Source organism: Mytilinidion resinicola, assembly GCF_010093595.1.
Source record: "Mytilinidion resinicola strain CBS 304.34 unplaced genomic scaffold BDZ99scaffold_11, whole genome shotgun sequence".
NCBI classification, from domain to species: Eukaryota; Fungi; Ascomycota; class Dothideomycetes; order Mytilinidiales; family Mytilinidiaceae; genus Mytilinidion; species Mytilinidion resinicola.
Window position 1 is genome coordinate 489,019 of NW_022985447.1, and position 19,322 is coordinate 508,340.

General features: G+C 53.4%; 10 protein-coding genes across 10 annotated transcripts in view; 6 read left to right on the forward strand and 4 right to left on the reverse strand.

The window, feature by feature from the left end:
* BDZ99DRAFT_499232 (YL1-domain-containing protein) overlaps window positions 1-847 on the forward strand; it is a 2,732-nt gene extending 1,885 nt beyond the window's left edge. Inside the window, exon 2 of the mRNA XM_033723643.1 lies at window positions 227-847. Within this exon, the coding sequence (XP_033575819.1) occupies window positions 227-560 (334 nt within the window). The 3' untranslated portion in view covers window positions 561-847. The remainder of the gene's footprint in view (window positions 1-226) is intronic.
* A 769-nt stretch (window positions 848-1,616) lies between these two features.
* On the reverse strand, window positions 1,617-2,156 carry BDZ99DRAFT_337769 (uncharacterized protein; the record flags this gene model as incomplete). Its single annotated transcript, XM_033714320.1, has 3 exons — window positions 1,617-1,681; window positions 1,762-2,009; window positions 2,080-2,156. Coding segments are annotated over 3 exons (390 nt in total), but the record flags the coding sequence as incomplete, so codon positions are not given.
* A 320-nt stretch (window positions 2,157-2,476) lies between these two features.
* BDZ99DRAFT_389894 (uncharacterized protein) lies at window positions 2,477-3,815 on the forward strand (the record flags this gene model as incomplete). Its single annotated transcript, XM_033715661.1, has 4 exons — window positions 2,477-2,770; window positions 2,860-3,402; window positions 3,464-3,599; window positions 3,673-3,815. The coding sequence occupies 4 exons, from the start codon at window positions 2,477-2,479 to the stop codon at window positions 3,813-3,815; spliced, it is 1,116 nt and encodes a 371-aa protein (XP_033575821.1).
* A 1,402-nt stretch (window positions 3,816-5,217) lies between these two features.
* Window positions 5,218-6,550, forward strand: BDZ99DRAFT_41135 (uncharacterized protein). The gene is made up of 3 exons (XM_033716614.1): window positions 5,218-5,578; window positions 5,632-5,691; window positions 5,749-6,550. The coding sequence occupies exons 1-3, from the start codon at window positions 5,385-5,387 to the stop codon at window positions 6,413-6,415; spliced, it is 921 nt and encodes a 306-aa protein (XP_033575822.1). The 5' UTR covers window positions 5,218-5,384; the 3' UTR covers window positions 6,416-6,550.
* A 734-nt stretch (window positions 6,551-7,284) lies between these two features.
* Window positions 7,285-7,616, forward strand: BDZ99DRAFT_369369 (uncharacterized protein; the record flags this gene model as incomplete). The annotated part of the gene is made up of 2 exons (XM_033714790.1): window positions 7,285-7,402; window positions 7,453-7,616. Coding segments are annotated over 2 exons (282 nt in total), but the record flags the coding sequence as incomplete, so codon positions are not given.
* A 1,818-nt stretch (window positions 7,617-9,434) lies between these two features.
* Window positions 9,435-10,226, forward strand: BDZ99DRAFT_463719 (uncharacterized protein). The gene has a single exon (XM_033720132.1). It carries the CDS (start codon window positions 9,509-9,511, stop codon window positions 10,046-10,048), a length of 540 nt encoding a protein of 179 aa, XP_033575824.1. The 5' UTR covers window positions 9,435-9,508; the 3' UTR covers window positions 10,049-10,226.
* Window positions 10,227-10,320: 94 nt separating this feature from the next.
* BDZ99DRAFT_418322 (NicO-domain-containing protein) lies at window positions 10,321-11,857 on the reverse strand (the record flags this gene model as incomplete). Its single annotated transcript, XM_033716851.1, has 5 exons — window positions 11,517-11,857; window positions 11,437-11,447; window positions 11,299-11,371; window positions 10,474-11,224; window positions 10,321-10,409 (listed from the first exon to the last, which is right to left on the reverse strand). Coding segments are annotated over exons 1-5 (1,137 nt in total), but the record flags the coding sequence as incomplete, so codon positions are not given.
* A 137-nt stretch (window positions 11,858-11,994) lies between these two features.
* Window positions 11,995-13,794, reverse strand: BDZ99DRAFT_499236 (ketoacyl synthase domain-containing protein). Its single transcript, XM_033723644.1, has 8 exons — window positions 13,705-13,794; window positions 13,463-13,629; window positions 13,301-13,408; window positions 13,174-13,245; window positions 13,028-13,114; window positions 12,691-12,957; window positions 12,250-12,618; window positions 11,995-12,199 (listed from the first exon to the last, which is right to left on the reverse strand). The coding sequence occupies exons 1-8, from the start codon at window positions 13,754-13,756 to the stop codon at window positions 12,029-12,031; spliced, it is 1,293 nt and encodes a 430-aa protein (XP_033575826.1). The 5' UTR covers window positions 13,757-13,794; the 3' UTR covers window positions 11,995-12,028.
* Window positions 13,795-14,278: 484 nt separating this feature from the next.
* BDZ99DRAFT_463721 (uncharacterized protein) lies at window positions 14,279-15,671 on the forward strand. Its single transcript, XM_033720133.1, has 2 exons — window positions 14,279-14,857; window positions 14,922-15,671. The coding sequence occupies exons 1-2, from the start codon at window positions 14,379-14,381 to the stop codon at window positions 15,337-15,339; spliced, it is 897 nt and encodes a 298-aa protein (XP_033575827.1). The 5' UTR covers window positions 14,279-14,378; the 3' UTR covers window positions 15,340-15,671.
* Window positions 15,672-16,767: 1,096 nt separating this feature from the next.
* Window positions 16,768-19,134, reverse strand: BDZ99DRAFT_463723 (uncharacterized protein). The gene is made up of 2 exons (XM_033720134.1): window positions 18,136-19,134; window positions 16,768-18,084 (listed from the first exon to the last, which is right to left on the reverse strand). The coding sequence occupies exons 1-2, from the start codon at window positions 18,967-18,969 to the stop codon at window positions 17,068-17,070; spliced, it is 1,851 nt and encodes a 616-aa protein (XP_033575828.1). The 5' UTR covers window positions 18,970-19,134; the 3' UTR covers window positions 16,768-17,067.
* Window positions 19,135-19,322: the final 188 nt, after the last annotated feature.

Genomic DNA, 19,322 nt, shown 5'->3' on the forward strand with positions numbered 1-19,322 from the left:
CACCCCCGGCCCCGGTCCCCAAGAAAACCATCGACCTCGCCCTCCGCTCCCTCATCACCCTCGCCGCCTTCCCTTCTTTCGACGACCTGCCCCCCTACCACGCCAACTCCCGCACCTCCGCCACCGCTACGACCAAGAAAAACCCCGCCGCCCTCGCTGCCCTCACAACCCCACTCTTCGCCTGGTCCCCCGCCGACGCCCTCTCCTTCGCGTCGATCCAGCCCAGCCACTACAAGACCAAGAACTCCGCGCTGCCGCTGCCGGAGCAGCTGAAGTGCGTGATTACGGGACTGCCGGCGTGGTATCGCGATCCCGGCACCGGGCTGGGATACAGGGATTCGTATGCTTTTAAGTGTGTGAAGAGGGTTGTTGCGGGTGGGGTGAGGTGGAGTGGGAGTTTGGGGTGCTATGTCGGGCCGGTGTATGCGAGGGATGGGGCTGGGGCGAGGCCGGCGAGGGGGGTGCCGGCAAGATTCTTGGGGATTAAGAATGCGGAGGAGATGGTGAAGAGTGTTGAGGGGAAGGTTGAGACGGGGAGAGATGTGGGAATGAGTGGTTAGGGGGATGAGTTGTGAGGGAGAAGTGTTTGATTGGTTGGTAGGTATGGGTTTTCGGCATGGTATGGTATGGTACTGCCATGGTTTTATGGTAATGGTGTCATGGCTGCTTTCTGATACGAGCTGCTGGTGTAGCTTGTATGCATAGCTGGGAACGGAAAATTTGGTAACGGCAGACTTGCTGTCTGCAATCGGGACTACTCTACTCGAGGGCAATAGTAGAATTATGCATCGGCAATAGTCTAAGTAGACAATCAAAACACCAACTTTGAAGAGGTCAACTCAATCACATCTAAACATTCATGTTGCGGCAGCCGTAGCGCGTTAGTGAGACGTGTAAGTCAAGGAGATGATGGAACGGGTCTGGTCGACAGGATTAGCGTGATATGGCGGCTGTTGAAGTTTTTAAGACGTTAAACGCTGATATTGGGTATAAATAGCAGACCATTGACGTTCGTTCCTACAAAGGTAATAAGAAGCCTACAGTTCACAGAGGCGGGGTGGTAACACTTGACGCTCTTGGCGTGCGTAGGGTCTTCCAGTTTTCTGCTGTGTTTGACCAGATGTGAAGGTGAGGTTCGAGGCAAGGCGAGTATTGCATGTACTACTTCTTCCGGGTTTACTGCATACCTTCAAGCATGTTCGAAATTCACCTCAAGCGTTTTGTGATGTGTTCTGCGGGCGCTGTAACTGGGAGTTACATGTTCATGGCTTTGAAACACTGATAGAGATTAAAAGACATTCATGTGATGCCAGAAAAAAACACCAGCATCGCAAAACAACGATGGCTATCGGGTGCAATCTCGAAAGAAGAGTCCATTTGATGCTATGCAAAGGCCGGGATCAGTAGACAAATGAAGCATGAACGCCATCCATCTTGCCTCGCCACCCACACCACTGCCTCGCAAGCAGAGCTTTTTGGCGTACGGTGATGTACAAAATGCCCGATATTCCGCGTCCCGTCCCGCCGTCGTCGTGGTCGCATCTCCGCCACCACCTCTCCTCGAAAGACCGCCTCCACTGCCACCGCCATCAGCCAGCCGCTTATTTCTTGTCCTTCTTCGACGCTCCCTTTGTCTTGGCCGTGCCCCGCATTGTCTTGCCCCTGTTCTTGCGCTGCTTGCCTGTTTGGAGAGAGGGACGTTAGCGCATGTCCACCATCCAATTCTGAGCTCATTGCCATCCCGGGGGTGGTGAGACGTACGTTGCTGCCTGCTAGCCTTCTCGATCTTGTTCGCCATGCCGACGCGCACTAGTCTGTAGTGGGGCTCGAACTTCTTCATCGCCTCGTTGCTCTCGTAGATGAGGGCGAAGCCGGTGCTCTTGCCGCCACCATACTGCGTCCGGAAGCCGAAGACGGAGATCTCGTCCTTCTTGGCCTTGTACAGCTCGGCGAGCTTGGTGCGGAGCTCGTCCTTGGAGACGTTGGCGCGGTTGGGGTGGAGGACGTCGCTGTTGTAGCGGGTTAGACTTGACTTCCGCGGCTTTGAGATAACGTCGGAGAGCGATTCCAGGCACTTACACAACCATCTGGCGGCGGCCGAGGAGCGGGTTTCGGATGAACTTGCGCGTGCGCAGAGTCACTTGGGAGTCGGACATGCTGGGCGAAAGGGAATGAGACTCGCTATCCAGGTCGTCAGTACTCGGGGTCCTGCGGGTCTGCACGGCGGTGCGGGCGAGCCAAACATAGGGAGAGATGCTCAATGGACTGTCGTACCTGTATCCTTCTCTCTGCTGGGTTGGGAGATGGGGTTGTCGTGAAGCAGCGAGGCGTCGTCGGTGGGTTTTCGATGAAGGAGGTGCGATCGGTAAATTCAAGTCTTGGCAGTGGGCTGCTAAGCGAAATCGCATGGACTTCACGCCAACCGTTGCGCCCCGCAGCAACACCACCACGAGGGCATCGCGAGATTCATCACGTTATGGCATCATCGGTTTCGCAGCAGAGGCAGCTGGATCTGTTACGTCGAGAGTATCTGCAGTTGGTCGAAATCGAGCACATCAGATGGCCAGATGGTGCGCTTCTCAAGACTGCTGATACGCAGGCGTGGATCTACGAAAATCTCATTGATCGGGACAAGTTGCAGTCATCGCCGCCGGACCGATATCAAGTCCGCTTTCTGAAGAGTCTTGTGAGCAAGATCGAGTCCGCAATTGAGGATCCCGAGGAGGAAGTACGCCATTACCTCCATTTTCTTTTTGCATCCTCATACCCAGTCTCCATGCACGCCTTAGAACACGCATATTAAACACGCTTTTCTTCAATATGTACATACTGATGATCAATTTCATCGAGTGCGAATAGGAGATCTCAGAAGATCTGATTTCTCATCTAGCTACTCTTCTCAGTTCGAAGCAACCATCAGAAGCTTTTGCAGCTCAACAGCGCGTGTTCGTGACGTACGCGTTCCCGAACAGTCCGGGTAGCAATGAAGTGCCGGATGAGCGGACGGTGACAATCCTTGAATCTCGCTCGGTTCTTGCTTCTTCTGGAAGCACCGGACTACGAACGTGGGAATCTGGTCTTCATTTGGGAAAGTTCCTCAGTACATCTGGGGGGATTGGCATAGTCCGAGGGCAAAACGTCCTTGAACTAGGCGCTGGAACAGGGCTGCTATCTATCTTATGTGCCAAACATCTGGGAGCGTCCCGGGTGACAGCTACCGATGGCGACGAATCCATCGTCGATTCGATGAGAGATAACGTATTCATCAATGGAGTAGACGCTAGCGCGTCTTCCACATCTGTGGAGTGCGCGGCTCTGAAATGGGGCTTCCCTCTTGATGCCAAAACATTTGAAGAAGACTACGGACTTGGCAAACTAGACGTTGTTCTAGCCGCAGATGTCGTAAGGCTTCCCCACAGTATTAAACCTGCTCAAACAGCGGAAAGTTGAGACAATTCTGCAGACTTACGACAAAAGACTACATTTGCCACTGGTCTCCACATTGAGCGAATTGTTCGACATCAGACCGTCTCTCAAGGTGCTCCTTGCCGCAGCTGTACGCAACGAGCAAACGTTCGAGGCCTTTGTCAACGCATGCAGTGGGTCTCACCGTTTCGCCACAAAGAAGGCCCTATTTTTACACATGTTCTCAGCTTACTGGTATTGTGGTAGAGCGGAACAATTTCGGCCTCGCAGACAACGACTTCGACATGGTGCCAATCGAGTTGCAGGATGGGCCCTTCTATTCAGCAGCGCCGATTCGGATCTTGACTATCACTCGCTCCCAGGAACGGGGAGACCGGTTCAAATTCTAATTGATTGACTGATGCAGCGCCTGCAGGCTCTGCTGTCCGTTCTGCAAGCGGTAATCCGGTGGTAGGAAATGTGGCCTATCAAATTGCGCTTTGGGGGCATGGATTGCATAATTGCAAGCAGAGGAAAGAGAATGGCGTGAAGCGTGCCGGAGTTGTTGGTTGGTGGTGACTCCAAAGCAACCGGAACAGACACGTGGGTCAGTCAGAAAATTCCAACCGGCTGGTTTCTTTAAAGCTGTGCTCGACTGATGGCAGCTTTCCCCACTTGAGTTACTTCAGGTTGACGGAAAAACTCTTAAAGCTCCAGTTTTTTGAAACAGCAACTGAATACAAAACCGAAATAGTACGTCCGGGTAATACAATACTGTCACGGCAGTTCATATGAAAGCTTACTGGCACGCTGGGACGACGCGTACGGGTCTGATGCACCCATAGTTCTAGAACAACGAACCATCTCGGTACCGTCACGAACCAACTGCCAACGCGTGGACCTGATTCAACGTATGGTCCCGTGGGATAGTGGCGATGGTGATTCGTTGCAGGGAACCACACGCTCCGCTTATGCACAACACCATGCTGGCGGGCACGTCCAGCTTTGAGGGGCTGGCTGCTTTCGGGGGAGGTGATGCGCCGGCTGAATCGACGACTGGTCATGCTGCTGCGTGTGGGAAGGGGTCGACGGAGCTTCTGTGGAGAGTGCGGGTGGGGTTGTGCTCTTATGGAAGTCCGCTATTCGGCGATGGTGTGCTCGATGATAGCGATGGCTCCATTGTCCTCGCCATCGTCTCGTCGACCACGAAGCGACCCGGCTCGAGCTTATCGTGACTGTATACATATTGCAGTCCCCTCACTTGATATATAGAGCCGACCCCTCGCTCCCGGCCTCCCAGATCCACGCACACATCATCCGCACCCACTACATACACTTACACAGCTCCGACCTCGCTGCTGCCCATCGTTCTCCCAGCAACGATCTCTCTCAGCACCCAGCCCCAGCCCCAGCCAGCCCTAGCTGACACGGCATCCTGTTCTCTAGCGCAGCCCGACAGCCGTCGCAAGCCGCTACAAGGAGGCCCTCGGCTCGTCCAGCGTCGCCAAAGCATAAAGCTTATCAGGTCGGGATCGTCGTCGGCGTGGTAGAAGAGAGTGTTGCACGAGATATCCGAGTGCGAAGTGAGTGCACTCCGCTGTCGCACCCCCCGCCGTAGGTGTACGTTTCCTCCGAGTCTCCCCGCTGCTGCACCTCGTCCAACGTGGATATCGCCAGGCCGGATAACCAGGCGCAATTCGGCGGCGGCGGGCTCTCTTCTGTGCGCCGTTCCTGGCTAAATTCTTCCTGCAGGGAATCACGATAAGGGCTCGAACAAAGCCGGCCTACGCCCTGCCACCACCCGCCACCATTGTAGTGCCATCAGCACATCAGCACTTCTCTGCGGCTGTGTCACCGCTTCTCCCCCGGCGTCAGTCCTTGCTGGGAGCATCATTGCACGCTGCCTCTGATACGGTGACGCGACTCTCGCAGTCCAACCGCACCCAATCCTATAAACCTCTCACCGTCTTTCCAATCCAATGGCGACTCAGCACCGCTCCGCCCACCACTCTAAAAAGCCGCTGCCGGCCCATGCTCGCCCCTCGAAACCGGCCCCTCTCTCCAAACGCTCCCATTCGTACGGCGGCCATAAAGGCGGGCTCAAGGCCCACCACCACAAGGACGACGACACTGAGGACGAGGAAGTGATGGCCTCGAGTTTTTTGCAGTACTGGTAAGTTAGACTCCATCGATGCCGAAGCGATTCATGCTGATTTCTTTCCGTAGCACGACTTGCGAAAAGCAGATTATCGTCCCCAATAATTCAGTGCTATATTGCTCGGAGAGGTATGATAGGCCAAATATTCCCTCGATTACACCATTTACTGACCCACTCTGTTGTAGCTGTCGAAAAAAGGACAACGAAAAGGTCGTGTCGTATTCAATAGACTACTCGCCTCCACCGACGCCCTACTCCCAATTCTCATTCGACGACTTCCCCACCCGAGACATTGTCGCACCGCGCTCCCCAACCGCGCCCCGCTCGCAGCGCTCCTCCATCGCCTTCTCAGAACTCTCGTCCGACGACAATGCCAACTCGGGCGACGAAAAGCTGGGACAGGACTCAGAGGCGTCGCGGTACCTTCGCCAGTTCCAGTCTGCAGCCGCAAAAACCGAGACCTGCGCGACGCGCCCGTCCCGCCCCCGCTACAGCCGCGCCTCCACTTCCCACGCCACGATGAGCGCGGCGCCCTCGTTGTCGCACACGCCCGCTTCGTCGGCGAGCATGTCAATGCCGTACACGCCCTCGAACCGGCCCCTGCCGCCCCGCAACAACCCGCATAGCTCGTCGTACAAAGGCTATGGCTCCCGTTCTATCGATCTCGTCATGCCGTTCACCGCGGGCACCACGGCGCCGTCTAGTCTCAGCCACTACTCGCTCAAGAGCGCCGCGAGTTCCCGGACAGAACTGGGCGTTGTCGAGGGCGAGATCCGGTATGAGAAGGTGGCGAGGATACCGTCGGTATCGCCGGCGAACGGGAGCTTGAAACAGCTGTTTTCGTCGAGGTGAAAAGGAGCGTCGTCGTGGGACTTCTTCTCTGTCTTCGGGCATCTTTTAGTGGAATTTTTTGATTGGCGTTAATATAGACGGCTTGATCGGTCAGGAGGTGGTAAGCTATGTAGCATTGATTGCTGCAAGTTGATAAAAGTGTGGCGTTCTTACAACCATGACGTCTCGGAGACTGAGGTTGTGTTTTATTTTTACTGCAATATACCAGAAGGCGGAATGCCGTTGCATAGTTTTGGAGTGTCTAATAGAGACGAGGAGAGCATCTAGGTTATGAAAAAGTATTACTTTGATCTAGAACGGACTTTTGCTGCTACGAGATGCTCGCATGATGGTTATGGTGGATATTGCTCCAGTTTTTGTTACCTCCGATACCGCCGCCGATCTCAGTTCAACATCAGACGGCCATCCTTTAACTCACATCCTCGACACTCTTCCTGCATAGTCATTGCAGGCAGTGTTCGGCCTCGCCTAAATTCTAATACAGGTATAGACAATCGCGAAGGGGGCACTAAAACACGAAGACTGTTACCGCACCTAAATTTTGTCAACAGTACTACTCACATTACGCTCTTCAACCTTCGATCATCATATTCAATGTACTTTGACCGGAAAGCTTTCCCAGCGTCATCATGCGTCCACTTCATTTTTCTTTTCTGCCTCGTTCGTCTTCGTGGACGCGGGTTGGTGCTGCCGCTCCAAGCTGCATATTCAGCCTTGTCTCCCAAGGCTGCATCTCCAGCCGTAGTCGAAAGTGGGCTGTGCCGTACTAGCACAGCACTCTTCTTTCTTCTATCCTCTCTCCACATCTTCTCTTCTTCTAACCTAACTTGCTAAAACGGACACTCATGGCCGACCCGATATCCATTTTCGGAGCGGCTGCAGGCGCTGTTCAGATCGCTGATACAGCGTTGCGGCTAAGTCGGAAGGCTTATGGATTCCTTTGCGAGATCAAGGATGCCAAAAAGGATATCGTTGCGTTGCGAGATGGTAATCCCTGTATCGGTACGCGGCTTTGGCTCTTGCTGACACTTTCATAGCACTTCGAGACGCAGAGTCGAACATTCGAAGCCTCCGGAACTACATCGACGAGTTCGCGAAATCCAAGAATGCGACTGTAGAGTTCGAAATCCTCCCCGAAACTATCACTAGAGCCATCCAAGGCTTTCGGGATGACATGGACATTCTGAAGGGCATCTTACCTGTGGACTTGTCGCCTAGTCTGGCGGCAAAGGTTAAGTGGGTTTTCGACAAAAAAAAGATCAAAGACGCCACCAAAAGGCTTGATCGCCGCAAGCTTGATATAATTCAAGCCACAGAAATCGTTGGGCTGTGAGCGCTGCGGCTACCATTGTCAATTTATGGGAATGCTAATAATTTTGCAGTATTCATCAACTCAAGACTCGGCAAGACAACCACACCATTCATACCTTGCTAGAAAGTACGAGTCAGGTGGTCGAACAACAATTCCTTAAGCAGGATCGCATATCTCAGGATCTATCAGAACATAGCAGGGCAACTAGGGACTCTCAAACTCAAATCTTGAGCGACCTAAGCAATCAGCGCATTGCCCACGCAACCACGGCATGCCAGCAACTCCTCCACCAAACGGAAATCACTCAAACTCTGTCAGGCATCACGAACGATACTGGGGCCATTCAAGCTTCTCAAAGTCAAATCCTAGGCAACCTAGATGATCAGCGCATTGCTTACGACAATGCAGCAGCACAGCAATCACTTCGCCAAACTCAAGTCATCCAGACTTTATCAGGAATCACGAATAATACCGGAGTCATTCGAGATTCTCAGACTCAGATACTGATGGCTATAGAGGGGACACGCACGTTAGTCGACACAGGCGCAGCCCATCTCGCCCAAGGTCAAACACAGATACTGCGCGCCGTCGAGGGTTTGAACACACGACGCAACCCTATTGACTCGGCGACGGTCATTTCTGCCAGTAATCCTGATATGCTAGGACGTATTGTTCGAGCTCAACTGCGTAGCATCCTCCCGTCTCTCCTCGAGCAGAGCAAAAGCAAACATCAAAGACAAAACGAGGCGTTTCTCCGCCGAGCGAATACGATGATTGAGGATATCAGCACCCAACTCTCTCGTGACACGGCTTCTGCGCACGTCTTCCCATCAGACACCGACAGGCATCCTGAAACTAGGAACGCCCGCGTCGACGAACGTTTTACAGAAATTCTAGAAGACTTCTCGAGAAAAAAGCGTTCCTATCCGACCGATGACACCACGGCTTCATCGAATAAAGGCTTACAAAGATCCAAACGGACGATTGTGTTCCAAACCTTCCAAAAAAGCTGGCAGTTCATGTGGCGTGTGGGTAGATTGACCATTGAAATCAAAACAATGAGAAAAAGGCGGGCCTATTCATCCGAGGGCTCAACAGATTTCATGATCACGATTCACTTCTACCCATCGCAGGCACTCTTTGCCAAGCCTGGAATTGCAATCCATTACTCTTCGGCGCCGGACCAACGGGGATACTATCAAATGGCTCCTTGCATGAAGACTTTCCCTATCATATCTCGGGATGAACCGATATGGGGCAGGATTTGCGATGGTGATATTCCAGGTATTCAGCAACTTTTCATGGATGGTATGGCAAGCCCGAGAGACCAAGACAGCAATGGGTGGACGCTCCTACATTGGGCCATCGCGTACGGTCAATATTGCGTTGCTCAATACCTTCTTTCAGCAGGAAGCGATTCTACACAGAGTGATTACCATAGAGGAAACGCCCTTGCGCATAGTTTACGCTTGCCTTATGACCGCTTAGGCTTCAGATCGGTGACGCAGCTGTCAGAAGACTCCATACATTCCTTGATTGCGCTTTCGCTGAAACTCGAGCTTGCAGGCTGTGATTACTCGGACTGGGACAGGTTTCTCTGCAATACCTTTTTCCAGATAATAAAGGGAAACTGTAATATTGACGCCAAGGCGCTCAAATTGTGGATTAAGTGGTTGTTAGGTAATGGGGTGAGCGTATTTGAAGCGTATCTTTCATGTTGTCCCTATATATGCAGTACTCCCCTGGCACCCAATGCCCGCAGTTTGGCACTTTTGGAAGTAATGTTGGAGGCCGGACTCGGCTTGCAACAAACCTCCTGTAATTGTGGCTGGTCTGAACTCATGCTCTGCATTTGGCAGATGGTGAGAGCAAAACGGAACCGGCAGAGGGAAAACGAAGAGCAATATCGCGGCAAAGAGAGCGACACCAAAATGCAAAGCAGCACCGAAGTGCCCGTCACGGGAATATTCAACCATGAAGAACCTCCGCTTTGGTGCATGGTCGAACTGTTCATTCGTGCCGGCGCCGACATCTATCATATGTGGCACTATAGCCTTAAAGACCCAACAGACCCGGATGATATATGGACACCGACTAGCTACGCCATTATGTGGGAAGTAGAGGAAGAGTGGTGTGAGGCTCTCAAAGCTTGTGGATTAGATCCGCGGGAAGTGTACGAGGAAGAAGACCGACGCCGTTCGCGGTATGTCCGACTCCATGGTGGAGACGCCACAGGAGTTGATCTTGAGGAGCTGGACTTACCGTCCAAATCTGGATTGAGGAAGAGGGGCAACCGAATTAGCAACAGCAACGACGACTAGCTTGCATTCGCAAGAATGAAGCATGGAACTCGGTTGCCACTCTTCCAACTATTAGCAACAGTCGATTCTATGATCCTCTCGACACATATACTCCATCACGCTCTCGAAGAGTGTCCCCCAACCGCCTCGATATCAAGATCAACAATCGTCTCTCTCGCCCCACTTCCCCCCTTCCTCTGCATCACTCCCCCCTCTCTCCCCTCCTCCAATTCGGACCCCGTCGCCTCCGTATCCGTATATTGCGGCACCCCCAACAACTCCGCCCTGGCCCCCCTCTTCCGATCCACCCGCCGCCGCCACGGCTTATACAGCAACACGCTCAACCCTCCGAAGACTACAAAAGAGCCACAGATCACACCACCTGTCCTCCATTAGCACAACCACTACCTCTACTAAATAGAAAAGTAAAGCAGGAGCAAACATACCAACAACATCATACCTCTCCCCCACCCTCCCCACCCCGTCCCAAAACCTCCCCCTCGGCTCCGCCACGTTCAGCACCAGCGTCAGCACCTGCACCATCCCAATCACCAGCGCCACCAGCACCGTCACGACCGTCAGCACAATGCTATAATACAACACCGCAATCTGATCCCGTGCCAGTGCGGTGCTCGTATACAGCGCCATCATCAGTGCGCCATCTGTCGTGTCCAGCAGACACATGCCCGCTGTAAACAACAGCGGGAAAATCAGGATCAGCCAGATGCTCGTCCCCTTCGCGGCCTGGATGCTCGAGATGCCCAGAATCGCGATCTCGGACGACGTGTCGAAGCCCAGGCCGAAGAGGATGCCGAGGGGGTACATTTTCCACGGTCGGTCGATCAACTTAAACATCTTCTTCAACAAATGAAACAAACAACCCCCGCCTTGGATCTTAAACGCCTCCTCCGTCCCCGGTGCGCTGTTGATGATGAGCCGGAGTTGGCGGACGAGCTTGTACAGGATGTACATGTTTAAGACAGACAGGATTAGCAGGAAGGCGGCGGAGACGGAGGTGCCGATGATGCCGCCGACGCGCGAGAAGGCGGAGAAGGAGTGCGAGACGGCGGCGGCGGTGGCGGCGACGGTGATGGAGGTGATGATGACGATGGTGCTGTGGCCCAGGGAGAAGAACATGCCGACGGTTACGGGGCGTTGGTTGGCGGCGATGAGGCGGCGGGTCATGAGGTCGATTGCCTGAAAGGGGGTTTAGGGGGTAAGAAGGGGAGGGATGGGGGTGGGGGATAGAGGAAAGGGATAAGGGGGATTACGGAGATGTGGTCGGCGTCGAGGGCGTGGCGGAGACCGAGGGTGTAGGAGAGGATTGCGGTGGAGATGAGGGCGCTGTATTACAGAACATCAGTCTCAAGATGCCTTTCTATCATCCATTATGCGCAGGGGGGATTTACCCATGGAAATGCTACAACTCATATATTAGCATCCTGTATATACCGACCAAAGGGGAACAATCTGGAGCTCTTGCACGTACCAACACAATCCCCACCCCACCCCAGACCAGGCAATTAACCAGTATCAGAATTATGATTACTGCTACCACCGAGAACGGTAATTTGCTAATATACGGCACGCGTCCATGATACACTGCTGCCTTCTTCGAGAAGCCAGTCATTAGCCCGCGTCTCTCCGCCGCGGTAGCAGCCTCCGCGGGGGTCGGAGGAGGGGAGAGTTCTAGATCCACCATCGTGGCTACAAAGACTTCTCAACGAGAGTGCGGAATGGACATTAGGTACGCTCCAGCTCAGGACATGAAAGAGAGAAGAAGACAGAGCACAGTCTAGAGAATCGCGGGACACCGGATGTTGTTGAAAGAAGCATTGTAAGTGTGGTGGGGTTAGTTTCGCGCTCGCGTCTCACTAATCACGAACTTATCTCGATAGGCGGGGTAAATGTGCTCACGCGTGGGGTTTGCGTGCTCCCCTCCTGCTTAATTAGGTGCGCATACTTAGCTTGGATGTGTTTGTTTAGAATTGGTGCTTGGATTCATTTGAATCTACTAAAACACAAACTCGCATTCGTGCCGCCGAAGCCGAAGCTATTCGACAACGCGACGTCTACTCGACAGTCTTGCGGCGTGTGCGGGACGTAATTGCAATTGAAATCATCCGCAGGATCGCCAGGGTTATCGAGGTTGAGCGTCGGTGGTAGAGAATTCTTCGCTTATGTAAGTAGAGAAGTGAAAATTGGGTGGAGGTTGAACTCACGTGATGCAGTGCCAGAATAGTGAATATCGCCTCCACCGACCCAGCAGCACCGAGCATGTGTCCAATTGCGCCTTTGGTACTACTTACATTGATTTCTGACGCCTTGGCTTTGCCGTTTTCTCCCAATAGTAGGTCTTTGATCGCTCTGTTCTCCGCTGCATCACCCAGAGGCGTCGATGTTGCGTGAGCGTTGACATAATCAACTTGAGCTGGTTTGAGGCCTGCGTGCTTCAGCGCACGCTTCATGGCTAGAAAAGGCCCTTGTCCATCTTCCCTCGGCGCGGTCATGTGGTGTGCGTCAGACGAGAGGCCGTAACCGGTCAATTCGGCGTATATTCGTGCACCGCGGGCCTTTGCGTGCTCGAGTTCCTACATGAAAGCATTAGCATCATCCCCAATCTGTGGTCAAGAATTCATTAAATCGTAAAGGAGCATACGCACCTCAAGCACAACTACCCCGGCACCCTCCCCGATAACAAACCCAGCACGCTCTCTATCAAACGGCCTCGACGCCAGCTGCGGTGCATCGTTCCAGGCCGTGGCCAGGCTCCTCGCGCGCGCGAAACCCGCAATCGCGAGCGGGTGGATGCAAGACTCAGCGCCGCCCGCGACCATGACGTCTGCGTCGCCGAAGCTGATGAAGCGGGCTGCGTCGCCGATGCTGTGGGCGCCGGTGGTGCAAGCAGTGGTGGTGGCGTGGTTGGGGCCCTGGAGATGGGTTTAAGTAAGAGGGCTAGTTAAAGAAACAGAGAGGGAGAGTGGGGTGGTAAAGACAGACCTTGAAGCCGTAGCGCATAGAGATATGGCCAGCGGCTAAGTTAATCAGAAGTCGTGGGACGAAGAGGGGGGAGACTTTGCGGTAGCCCTGGTTTGAACTGTGTTAGAATGCGCGTCTCCAAACAGACTGGAAATGTGAAAACCTACCCCCCTATCATAAGCCAAAGTAGTATCATAAACATCATCCAAACTCCCAATCCCCGACCCAATGTACACCCCCTACCCCCAATCAGTCAAAAATCATGAACGTCACGTGACGCCCATCTTCACATACCGTCGCCATCAGGTCCTCCTCCGCCGTAGGACTCCACCCTGCATCCGCCAACGCCTCCTCCGACGCGACCATAGCATACTGCGCAAACTTCGCCATCTTCCGTTCATCCTGTTGATCCGGTCAGCATGTGAACCCCTTAACAGCGTCAGGAATGGAACGCACCCCAGCCCTCAACCACTCTTTAGCGTTCCACCCGCCATCTGCGCGCGCGCCCTCAGGGACGATTCCGGCGACTTGGCTCGGGAGAACTGCGAACTGTGGGCTGCGGGCGCCGATGGAGACGATGCCGCTGGAGCTGGCGAGGAGGCGCGTCCACGTGCGGCGGACACCTGGGGTTTTAACGTCAGCAGTAGTTTCGAAATATTGTTAGGTTTATATTGGGGGGAGATGCGAGGAAGGCTTGCCTATCCCGAGCGGCGTGATAGCACCGAGGCCTGTTATCACCACTTTTCGCATTGCATAGTTTGGTGGGTGGTGGTGGTGGGTGCCCAGGTGGGGACTGATGATTGATGGTGCTCAAGGGATCGTCATTCTGAAGACCGCACACTAGGTCCGGCGAAGGGAGATTCCTGGTGGGAGATTAGTAACTTCATTACGTAGTTTGTGATTTTTCAAATGCTTGCTTAACACTATATTGTACTACTGTACAAGGGGGTCGCCTGAGCGGGCCACCTTCCCTGCAGCTTTTGGTGGCATTATAGTAATCATCTACGAAAAGAGTATGGATGCGACTATAAGCCACCAAAAGTTGCAGGGAGGGCGGGTGGCCCGCTCAGGCGACCCTCCTTGTATTGTATGTTCAGTAAGCGGACAAGTAACCCCTGTTCTTTAGTGCGGGGTAAAGTCCCAACAGAGTGTCCCCAGTGGTTGAACAAATTCTTGTCTTATAACCACTTCTCAAACCCCTTAGGCTCTAGCCTCTTGGCACCAACCTCCACGAAGCAGTGCCCGCATGCGCTCGGTACGCCACGAAGGCAACGACTTATAGTACGATTTCTTGTCTCTGTTTGCTGCCACAGCGCTTGCTCATTTAGAATATTTGCGAGATTTGTTGGAACCTTAACAAAATCGATAAATCATGCCTCTCGTACAACTCAACCCCGGATCCGGCGATTGGCACGATGTCAAACATGCTGCCTTGATAGTATGGAAAGCCTCTCAAATTCCAGACGTTACTGCTCTGCAGAACGATCTTCGCAACCACTACATGAATCCTGCCTCAACGACCATTGATATCCACACTGGCATCAATCAGTTCCGCAAAGCTATTCTCGTGCACAACCACGAGACAATCGTCATTGCCTTTCAAGGGTCTGCAGATGATGAGATTCATAAGAACCTGTGGACCGATGGCAAGGGCCCAAACTGGTGGGATTTTCCATATCCGGTCCATATTAACGGGAATCGAGTCCACTGCTTCTACTTGGGCATGTGGAATGGGATGAAAAGCGCCGTCTTCTCCGCTCTCGGCGACGCAATCGCTGCCATGCATGATCATGACATGGTGCCGAAAAAAGTAATCATTGCTGGATACTCCATGGGCGGAGGTGTGAGCACGTGAGAACTCCTTTTCTGGATTCATATCTCTATAGCACAGACGGATTGATAGGCCGGTATACAGTCTGGCATTCACAGATATTATCGAACATATCCGCCACAGCTATGGCTCTCAAGCTTCATCTCCGCAAGACTGGGCCTCCGATCACACCCTTGGATCGCTCATCCAACACCTCACGTTTGCGAGCAGGGGAGCAGGAGATCAGGGCTATCTCACCTTGCTCAACAACCTTTATGCGCGGTATCAGATCCGAGCGTGGGATTTCTTGAATCACTGGGATCAGACGCAACATCTTCCTCCATATCACTTCCGATGCTGGAGAGGTCATCGTTATATCTTGCCGCACGAGGTTACTCACCAGTTTGGGGCTGGATTTGGTCCGCTGGGCCATTGGATTCAGGGGTATTATCAAGCTGCGGAGTGGATGACCGACTATGGATCGGACCAGGTAAGGTCGGCCTATCTAAGCGGTTATGCCTAAAGTCACCATCGGCTTGTGGCTTTCCGTATGTTGGGGCACGCGCAATCGGAGGACGCCAACTTGTAACGTAGGTGCTGGGGTTATTGCGGCGGAGGTAGTTATTGAGGCTAAGTCGATGTAGCTTAGTGCCGCGAACACCAAAAGTTTGTATGACACCAAGCATTTCCACACACAATCACGCAGAATAACACTGAAAGAAGGAATATTCACGGTTTTTTGAAGCTCTACGTTTGTATGGAGCTTCCGTATATAGCGAATAACTTGGTGGAGTGGTTATACGTCGTTGTCCTCGCTCTCCGTGCTGCCATCGCTCTCTACCGCGTCTCATCACTACTGCTATCACCCTTTGCCTGCTTAGCGGCCTTAGCAGCTCGTGCAGCAGCATCTAGCTCGCTAACTCGCTGCTTAGCAGTAGCTAACTGCTGCTCGACATGCTCAAGCGCACCTAATTGCTGTTGCGCAAGCTGCTGCGCGGCGTGTTCCGCTTCCTTAGCTTGTAGGGCCTCAGCAACTGCCTCTGTAGTTTGCTTTGTACGTGCTATTTTATCTGCTCAAGCCCGTCTCGTCCACGTTCCATACATCCTGATCCGCGATACTGTACATAGCGCGGGCGTTTGTATAGCTGTTAAAAAAGCGCAGGATTTATTCGGGGTCATTATTTACCAGCGCGCGTTCGAGCTCGAGCGACCGGACATGGCAGAGGCGCAGCTCGTCCTGCCGCAGTAGAAACGTATATACCCACCGCTTGCCAAGCAGATCGAGATGTGTATACTCAGGCAGAGGGCCAGCCTCTTAGTGGAGTAATTTGGTCACAATTGTACGGATAACACGGTATCGACAAGGGAATCCAGTGCTCGTGAGGTATATACAATAGCGGACAATTGAGGCCTCGCCCTCCGGTGTAATTCGGTATTAATTTGAGTAAGCAAGCTTGTGTGGTTGGGTTTTGCCGTTCAGGCGGTTGCGGAATATATTCGGGTTGACATCATAGGCTATTGGACACGCCTCACGGTTCTGGTAAAGGTTCGTCCACCAGGCAGTGATTGCTAACTGTAGGGGCTCTTCTGCATCAGGCGCGCGAGGCCAACGAGGCATATTGGTCGTTAAATTTAAACGCGTGAAAACGCGTCTAGCATCGCGACTTTGTGGTGTATGAGGATTGGTGATGAATGAGGGGTTGATTTTCCTCGCTTAGCAGAGCGCTAACTACGTACGGAAAGTCTATGCACTAGCCTCAATAACTACCTCCGCCGCAATAACCCCATCACCTATGTTAGATATTTGGCTGGCGTGAACAGGGCATGACTTTCTGCCAACGTCGTGCTCAGACTAGCCAGATTGATCCCATCGCAGAAGAACCAGGCCTCACAAAAAAGGACCCCGCAAATTTGTGCCGTAGTCAATTTTTCAACTAGAGTATGCAGAAGTGTGTTAGACATCTTTTGATTGCTACTGCCCTGCATGATCCAACAAATAGCCTCTAGGATCAAGTCCGACCGAACATCGGTCACGAATCGAATATATATGTACAATTGGAAACCCCCAAAGCGCCACGCATAAAACGTCGGGCGCTTTCCCCCTCAGGTACGCCATGCCTCGTAAAACCAAACCCCCAGACATGCATGACACAGCTGCTACTTAACCAACATGGTAGGTCAAGACCAAGATCGTTGCTTACATTCCCAAATATCCTCTTGAAACGCTAGAAACTTGGACAAGTGAGCTCATTTAGTGCTTGTGCAAGTGCGCCGCCAAATGGCGGCGATGCTTGGGCTTGTAGCCACCCGTGCCGGGCCCTACAGTAACCGTCTCTGTGTTGGTCACGGTGGTGTAGACTGTCTGCTTTCCGGCACATCCACCAGTGCCGACTGCTCCGGCCGTCACATAGACAGTGGGAGTAATAGTGACATAGACGGGTGCCTTGCAACCACTTTCGGATGGTGAGGTAGGAACGGCCGCTGCGGTTGAGACCGCAGCGAAAGATGATGCGCTATAAGGCACTTCAGGGCCTCCGGGAACAGCGCTGGACCCGACGGCCGCAGCGGTAGTCTCGCTGGCTACAGCGAGAGATGATGCGCTATAGGGAACCTCAGGGCCTCCAGGAACGACGCCGGACAGGACGGCCGCAACGGTGGTCTCGCTGGCTGGGGCGCTGCCGGTCTCGGAAAGAAAAACGAAGCTCGCGCTTCCGGTGCTGTATGCGGCGCCCTCAGAGGTGGTAGTGGCCTCGCTTACACCTTTGCCTGGGAGACTGAGGCTGAGCTTGGCGGGGGACTCGGTCGAGCTGACATCAGCTGCTTGGACGGATGTCGAGGTGTAAACGGCAGAGGTATCGGCAACGGATGAAGCCGAGGACGACGACACGGATGAAACCGCAGATGACACAACGGAAGAAGCAGCAGATGACGAGACGGTAGAAACAACCACAAGAGATGTCGCAGCACTGGCGTAGGTGGCCTTGGGAGTGCTGATAGCAGTAGCAGAGCAGCCGGCTCCGGTGACGGCAGTAGCTAGCGCAGGGCCGTATTGGAGAGGATTGCAGCCAGGAAGCTTCTCCAGGAACTCAACATCGTCGCCAGGGAATTCCGGGGTAGCGAAGCAGGCATCGAAGTCCGCAGAGCCGTCCTGGTTGACGTTTTCTTCGCCGAAGAATGCGTTGAATTCGTCATTACCGCAGCCGCAACCGCACTGCAGACCATCTGCGCCAATGGTCTTCTCGAGGACGCCTTCTTCCCAGCCATTTGCCTTTTCAAGATGTCAGTGATGATAGAGTATCTTAGATCAATAGAAACTTACGAAATCAGCGTGGAAGCCCTTGCCGGTGGGATCGCCGTTGGACAGCGCCCAGGGGGTTTCGTCGCTGGTGTAGTAGCCGTCAAATGGAGTGACATCCCACCAGAACTCGATGAAGATAGCAGGGAAGCGAGCCTTCTGGAAACCAGTGGGGCACTTATCGATACCTGTGCCTGGCCCGGTGGGGTAAGCCATGTGCGCATTGGGCTCTTTGGGGTTGATGGGGTTGCCGTTCCAGCACGAGGGGAAGGTCAGCTGGGTAGCTAATCCCTCAGTGCAAGAAGTGAAGCCCGACGGGAATCCAGGCTTGTCACCGATGCGGCTGTAGTTGTCACCCAGGCAAGCCCATGACACGCCAGCATCTGCTACCATGTCGTCGTCGCTACGGGCTTTGGACTCTCCGGCAATCATCATGAAGTCCTTGGGGAACACGTCGGGTTTATAGGTGACGTCGTTGTCGCCGTACTTGTAGTAGACCTTCTTGTATATCTCTGGCACAAGGTAGAAGCCCGTATCGTTCTTGAAGTGGAGGGTAGGGTTCCAGTAGATGGACTTGTCCTGCTTTATCCTGTTTGTGGTGCAGGTACTGGCCTGTAGTTCGGCGGTGGTTAAGGTCGAGCCGATATTGTTGCCGCCGTCGAACGAGTGCAAATGAGGCGACTCGACGCCAGGGTTGATAGCAGGATCGAGTCTCTGGTAGCTCATGGATTTGCCGCCGCGATTGTACATAGAGAAGTACGGGCCGTAGCAGAAATCGCCAGGACCGGTGATAGCGGTGGCGGTCGCAGCGAGGCCAGCCAAAATGGCAACGGCCGAAGTTTTGAGGTCAGAATACATGTTGAGCAGATAAGACGGTTTTCGTTTTGGTCAGGTTACTGTGAGGGGTCGCGATATTTCCTGATGCGGTAATGAGTGTGGTCGGAGTCTCAGACTCGCGAAGAAGAAATGAGTGACTGAAGTGATGAACAAGAAGGGGAGCGGTAGTCCTGTACCTGAAGCTGAATGCCCGAAAAGAGTGAGGCAGAGAGTGGTGAAGGAAAGAGATGGGGAGGTGAGCGAGGTTATTTAGCGGGCTGACGATGCAACAAACAGCTGGAGCCCTGCATGCGCCACCGTCAGGGGTCTCGCCAGGCACACAGCAAACGAAACAGACAGCGGGTTGTTTTGCAGCGCCAGCGCGAAGCCGGTAG